The sequence below is a fragment of the Pelophylax lessonae genome, assembly GCF_965119305.1.
Source record: "Pelophylax lessonae genome assembly, chromosome: 2".
Taxonomy (NCBI): Eukaryota; Metazoa; Chordata; class Amphibia; order Anura; family Ranidae; genus Pelophylax; species Pelophylax lessonae.
In genome coordinates, this window is record NC_138769.1 from 152,879,203 (window position 1) to 152,886,554 (window position 7,352).

The following is a 7,352-nucleotide window of genomic DNA, read 5'->3' on the forward strand; positions in this document are numbered from 1 at the left end:
ACACCTAACAGGTTGTCACATTTATTAAGCATGTGGTCAGTACACACTAAAGGAGTCGTTTCCACTCACCCTGTGAAGGGACAGGATCCAGGAAACTGGCACATGTCTCCTATCTAGCTTGTATAAAGTTCGGACTGTCCATCCTGTTCTGCTCCTTGATAGATGATGCATTTAGCATGTGAACACAGGGACCACATCCTATCAGTGATGAAGATGACATGGACCAAAAGGTCGTAACAATTCATTACCATGTGGTCAAAACACTCTAAATGAGTTGTTGGAACTCCCCTTGTGCAAGAGTCATTTATTCTGGCAAGGTCCAGTTTTCCTTCCAAAATCAGAAACTGGTCTCAAGAGCTTTCTCAGGCCAACTAACCTTCTACAGACTCTTCCAAAGAAAAAGATGCAGATGAGGATGACCTTTATCCAGTTTTTGATACAGGATCCAGGAAACTAGCACATGTCTCCTACTTAGCTTGTATAAAGTTCGGACTGTCCATCCTGTTCTGCTAGGATCTGGTCCCTGTGTTCACATGCTAAATGCATTATCTATCAGGGAGCTCCTCTGCTGGTCTCTGGGGCGGCTTATGAGGTGTAAATCACTCTCAATGGAGAAGCAGACCAATATCATGGCTGGAGTGGACACTTGCCTCAATATTATGGAGATACTGAGCATCCTTATGGATGAGGCAGTGCACTGCTGCTTAATAGTCATTGAACAAGCTCAGTGTTTTTTTTTTCCTGTCTTCTGCTTCTGCAGGAAAACAAATGCCAACCCTAAATAAAGACCAGCGATCCTAAAGAGGGTAGGGGCAGCGCCCATTTGCTTTCTAGGCAAACAGCCGTCTTCAGACTTTTGCAAAGAGGGGGATGCCGATGAGCATGCCTGTATGAATCCTGCTTTGTTAAAGCGGTCAGTGATGAAGATGACATGGACCAAAAGGTTGTAAGAATTCATTACCATGTGGTCAAAACACTCTAAATGAGTTGTTGGAACTCCCTTTGTGCAAGAGTCATTTATTCTGGCAAGGTCCAGTTTTCCTTCCAAAATCAACAATTGGTCTCAAGAGCTTTCTCAGGCCAACCAATCTTCTACAGACTCTTCCAAAGAAAAAGATGCAGATAAAGGATGACCTTTATCCAGTCTTTGAGCCCTCCATTGTAAGGCTGGTGAGATGCTTTAAGATGAAAGGAAAGCAGTGGAGGTATTTCAAGTGCCTCCAAAGACCACTTTGCAATTTCCCTATGGTGACTGAATTACGGCTCATGCTAAAAGAATGGAGCAAAAAGCATGTTTTCACAGCAGATGTCAAATTTATGCTCTTGTGAAGAGAGACTGGTGTCCAGCATTTGGACTCACCCCTTTTTGCTGTTGTGTCCCTATGGGATTGGGCAGATATATTACTTTACTATTAGAAAATGATGTGGCCTTCAAGGAAGTACTCATTCGCTGCATTTGTTCATATTAGATGAAGCTTAAATTGACAGCAAAGTTCTGTGATTGTGGACAGTTTGGTTTCCTGCCTCAAGATAAATGTTTGAGGTGGCGGTTGGCAAATAAAGAACCGGGTCATCTGACCCCTACTTAGTCCTTCTGTTGTTAGAAGCCCAACTAATCATGGTTCAAAGTATGCCTTTCTCTGCTGCTATAGAACATACCGGTGGTAAGATACTGAACTGGTACTCGTGTTCCTCTCTTCACCTGTCAGCGACTGCATGCCTGGTGACTATCTGGACCATGGTCTCTCCTGTCCTTGTGTTAAGTGGCTCAGTGGAGAAGATACCCTTTCCAGGGGGTTTTCTTCAACAGTGGATATGCAGCAAACTATTTATCTCTCACAGACACCTAGTACAAATCTTTTCAGATGCCAGACAAGTGATACAAGTTCAAGTTCTCCATCCAGCTCCAGAGAAGCTCATGTTAACAGCCTGGATTTTGAGAGTGAAGGGTTGCAGATTTAGGATGCTTTTCAAGATTGGTAGATGCCCTCATGAGAGCACAGAAGAGCATGAACAAAGTCTACAATGAAGTCTGGCAAAAATTACAACAATATCCTACCTCAAAAGTTTTTTTTCCAGGGAAGCAATAGTTCGTCACATGCTCAGTTTTGTTCAAAGAGGTTTCGACATGGACCTGAGCGCAAGCACACTCAAAGAATACATATCTTCCACATCGGCCCTTAGCAGGACTCAGTGGACCTCTGATTCTTCAATTCCTAAGGCCATAGTAAAGCTAAGGCCTCTCAGAGCCCCCACGCTTCTACATGAGACCTCACAATAGTACTCAACTATCTGCTGCAAAAATCCATGATGGATTTGTTGCTATGGGAAAAAAGCAGCTTTCCTGGTGGCAGTAGCCTAAGCTAGGAGGGTTTCTGACTGGCAGCACTAGGGTAAAAAAGAACCCTAGAAGTCCTTCTGGCAGACAGTTATTCTGCTCCTGATGCTGTATTCTATTCCAAAAGTGACCTCAAGATTCCATTTAAGTCAAGAAATCATGTTGCCTACTTTTCATCTGAAAATGGATAAAAAGGTAGTCCTTTGGATGTCAGGGAGACACTGAAGATGTAAATCCATGCTACCCCAACTTTCAGGTTATCAGATTGCCTGTTTGTGGTTCCCAGAGGTTCACGCAAGGGGGCCAGAGCTTTGAGCAGAGTGATTGCTTCTTGGATTGTGAAAGTGATCCCGATAAGGGCTTGGCCCTTTCGGAAGAAATAATGGCACGCTCCACAAGGAGTGTCTCAACCTCCTGAGTAGCTGCCTGTAAAGATTCAGTGAAGTCAATATGAAAGGCGGCAATGTGGTCATCCATACACACACACTTTTATTTCTCATTATTGCATAGATCCGTCATTTTTAACAACTGTTAATTTTGGTAAAACAGTTATCTTGTTAGCAGAGGCCATAATTAACCCTATTTTGTTTCTGCATTATCCAACTCTGGTTAGCTAGATAGTTCCCATTGGTAGGTTGACATGGAGCTGTCAGGAAAACTGAAAAATTGAATATCAAATGCCGCAATTTTCCTTTCCTGACAAGCTTCATGTCAGCACAGACTCACACCCAGGTGCGGAAATCGAGTTATGGAACGTAGACCTGAGGGAGGGAGGCAAATTTATGAGTTAAGCCTCATACACACGCAACGATTGTTGGCCGTGAATTTTCGGCCAACGTCCGATCGGCCGATTGTCGGCTTGTTAGTATGATGCTTCCGACAACCGACTGCGACTTTTCGGCCGAACAAAATCTGGTGTGCATGCTTTAAAATTTTTGTTGGCCGTCAACAGAACGGCCGACTTTCCATCAGTCAGTACAGATTTCGGCAGACAAAAATCAGATGAGCAAGACTGGGCATGCTCAGAGAAGAAAAAGCACACGGAAAGTAAACCAACACATGACATCACTTCTGAAGTTGATTGTTGTTGGCCGAGAAAATTCGTGTGCAGTCTAGAGCACATTTCAACCAACACAACAACACTGGACAAAAGACGGCCGATCGGTCGGCCAACAATCGTTGCGTGTGTACGAGGCTTTAGTTTCCTGCAGGTGGGGGTACAGGTGGAGCATACCCAGTGGTAGGCTGATATGGAGCTCCTCAGGAAAGGAAAATTGCGGTAAGTATTTGATATTCAATTTTCTTTTTTCTGCTGTTCCTCCACTTTCCAGAGTAGAGATACCGTAAGACTTGGTTCAGACCTATGCAGTTTGCTTTTGATCTGTTTCTGCAGTGCTTTTTGCAAGGCATTTTGCATTTTTTTACAAACTCAATTTTGACGCATTTTTTATTTTTTTTATAAATCTCGGCTCCGTGATTTATGTTTTCATAGACCCGCCGCTGCTTTTACATTTAGTAGCCGAGATCAGGGAAGTCACAGGGGTAGGAGCGGAGATGATTTCATGTTGCAGCGGGGATGATTTAATGTACCCGTGGCAACAGCTGATGCGGTGTAACGTTACAACACACTACCGTGAAAATTCCCTACCCTCTGGAGCTTCGAGCATGCGCACTGCTAAGCTGCTCAGCTGTTCAATGATGTAGATGCACCAGAAGTGACGAGGGTAGGGAATTTTCACGGGTAGGGTTTTTTCAGCGGAATACCGGCCGTTTCTCTCTTGGGCACCACAATCATTCCATAGAGCCCAAGAGAGGGGGGTGGGACCCTCTTCGCCACCCGTAGAAGTGATTGAGTGGCTAATTAGCCACTCTGATCACTTCTGCTTTACTCAGAATCACCGTCTGAAAATAACAATACCGGGATGATGCCAGTATGTGCAGGCATCATCCCGATATAACCACTGAAATCCGAGATGTTCAGGAACGTCCATTTGGGGGAAGTGGTTTAAGTAGAACTTCACTCTCTCAATCAACATGGATTATTTTTAATCCTTATGCTGCTAGCATCAGAAAATAGGTAAGAAAGTATATTATATTTACTTCAGTTACATCCTGGTTTCAAGGCCTAGGAAAATTATGTCATACATTCCAGGAGTCTTCAGGAGGGGAGAAGGGTGTTTTCCAAGCTAAGTACACCTTCCTGCCCACATGCCTGAGGCAAGGGCAGATGGATTTCAGAAAGTAAATGTCACATTAATCATATGCCCTTAGGACTGGTTCACACCACAAAAATGCACTCCGCATCCATTTCGAATGCATTTCTGAATGCGCCTTTTTAACGTGTTGCTGGTGTGTTCTGGTGCATTTTTTTATGCGTTTCCGGATGCATTCCAGATGCTTTTTTCCTGCTTTTTTTTTTTTCCGGCTGTACTGGGGTCCGGTGTGTTTTTATGTGTTCTAGGGCATTCAGGTGCATTTTTGATGCGTTTTCCTGCGTCCCAGTACAGTCCAGTGCAGGAAAAATACAGCATGTTGTACTTGAACTCTGGAACTGACTACACTGGTGTGAACTATGCCATTGAAAACCATATAACCCACTTTCATGCGTTTTTGATGTAGAAAAAAAAAAACGTACTGGACTGCATGTGATATGAACTGGCCCTTACTCAAGATGGCCACAGCCAGAAATGCTTTGGGTGATTTCTTTGTAAAATAAAGCACAGAGACATGGATAGATGAGCGAGTTTTCTTTGAATATTATAAATGAATTAAATAGTGCTTTTTTTTAGTTTGTGGTGCTCAAATGCAGTGCAGTTCTACTTTAAAGCGGAGTTCCGGGCACAAAAACTATATTTTTTTTTTTGTGCCCCTCCGCTAGGTAGACCTCACCTGAAAAGGAATTGGATAGTTATTTTTTTGTTTACTTACCTTGTAATTGGAGATCGAAGATACTCACCTCAGAGTACTTCCTCCCTCGGAGCCGCGGCTCACCCCGTCACTTCCTGTCTCGCTATGATTCCTGGGAGCTGAACGTCATAGCTCCCAGGAATCAATGGGACTGCACCGGCCCCGCTCGTCATTTCCGGGCGACGCCGCATTCCCCTGCTAAACAGCTTCTGGGCATGCCCAGAAGCTGTGGAGGAATGCAGCGTCACACCGGAAGTGACGAGAGGGGCCGGTGCGGCGCATTCTGGGACAAGAAGACGCGGAAGAAGACACAGAAGAGGACCGCGCCGGCTTCAGCTGCCCACAAGAAAGATGGAAACGCTGTGGAAGAAATTTTATAAGTAAGTATTTCTTCTAAAAGGTAAGTGCGAACCGGGACAGATCAGATGCTAGCCATTGTGGAATGTGCTAGCCCTGACTGTCCCGGGGGTATGTTTAGTAAAAAATGACTTCTGTGCCCGGAACTCCGCTTTAAGCAGAGCAATGTGGCTTTTTTTACTCATTTACAGCATAAACTCCACACCGATTATTACAAGCTCATATACCAGTAATCAATCCGTATTGAAGGGGAATAAATTGAGGTCTGCAAATAACAGATCAGGTCGTGATGCGTAGTTTATATGATATCTTAATTGAATTTTATTGTGTAACATGTACTTACCGTTTGGAACCTTTCCAGTATTAGAGGTAAATATATATTTATTGAATTTTCAAAAAGCATTAACAATATAGAGACAAACATCGTAAAAAAAAATAATCAAATGCAAATAAACACGCATTAAAATCAGATTGAACTATACAGATAGGTAACCATCTTCAAATGCCGTGTGAGCGTCATGTCTCAAGGTCATATGGAACACATTTGCATGAACATTTTGTAAGAGGTGGGGGGTAAAAGAAAGAGAAGAGGAGTAAGGTTAGAGGAGAAGAAGGGGAATTAGCATTGAGAGGGGGGGGGGGGGGGAGTAAAGAAGCAAGAGAGAAAGAAAGAAGGGCTTCTCAAGAGTGGTATAAGGCATGGCTTGGTTCAGAACTAGACATGATAGCGGACCTCAAAGTAATTCCTTAAGTGCAGAGGATGAAGAGAAATCGAGCCAAACACACCATAGATTCATAAATTTTTCGAACGAGTCATTGTCCATCGCAAGCAATTCCTCCATCCTCATGATATCATTGACTATGGATACCCACAGTGATAGCGGAGGGGTGGTGTTTGCCTTCCAAAACTAAGGGATCAACTTGCTGTGGATAAGAGGAAGCGAAGCAGGTTGCGTTTCTGAGACGCAACCGTCCCCAGGAGCATAGAAAGAAGTGCTATCTCCGGGGTAAATGGTAAGGGTCCCCGATATATCTTTGTATACACGGAAAAAACTTTTGACTAGAAAGGTTTAATCTTATCGCATGCCCACCAAATATGTAGGTAAGTACCTTCTGTTTGGCCACATCTCCAACATGTGGCTGGGGTGTCGGGAAACCTCTTATGCAGTAACAGGGGGTCCCTGTACCACCTAGAGACTACCTTATCATTTTTCTCTTGTGCGTAGGAACCTTTCCAGTATTGGAAAAGATTGTGTATACTTTATTGCCTGTTAATTTTTTTTTTTCTTTCTTACCTAATCTAGGGATGATATTGTAGTTGCAGTATCAAGCATGAACTTCGACCCCACTGTATCACAAATAGCTGAGGCAATCCTATCAGGCAGAAGGATCACAAAGAATGAAGTTATGTAAGTAACACACCATTAAGGTTAAGTCTACCCAAAATGTGATATTTTAGGCTGACCATACACGTCATGTCTCGGGGGTTTGAGCCATGGATTTGTATGGCTCAAATCGCACTGTATTTGCACCAAACTTGTGCAGGACGCTTTTTTCTTTTTTTGTCCGCACCAAAATCAGATGTTTAAACACCCATGCAATCTGACTGAGCAAATCACACTGCGTTTTGAAAACCGATTTTGTGTTGTTAACATACTCTCTGCAATCGGTTTGTCTGAACGGATTGCGATTTTAATTCAGTGCGGAATCCGCAGCCAATTCGCTTTGAATTTGCCTTGCATCTAGTGTG

General features: G+C 43.5%; 1 protein-coding gene across 1 annotated transcript in view; it reads left to right on the forward strand.

Annotated features, from left to right (window-relative positions):
- The window catches only part of LOC309546498 (apoptosis-inducing factor 3-like), a gene marked incomplete at its 3' end in the record, with an annotated part of 218,559 nt that extends 211,544 nt beyond the window's left edge, over window positions 1-7,015 (forward strand). The window contains exon 18 of the mRNA XM_082246237.1: window positions 6,907-7,015. Within this exon, the coding sequence (XP_082102363.1) occupies window positions 6,907-7,015 (109 nt within the window). The remainder of the gene's footprint in view (window positions 1-6,906) is intronic.
- Window positions 7,016-7,352: the final 337 nt, after the last annotated feature.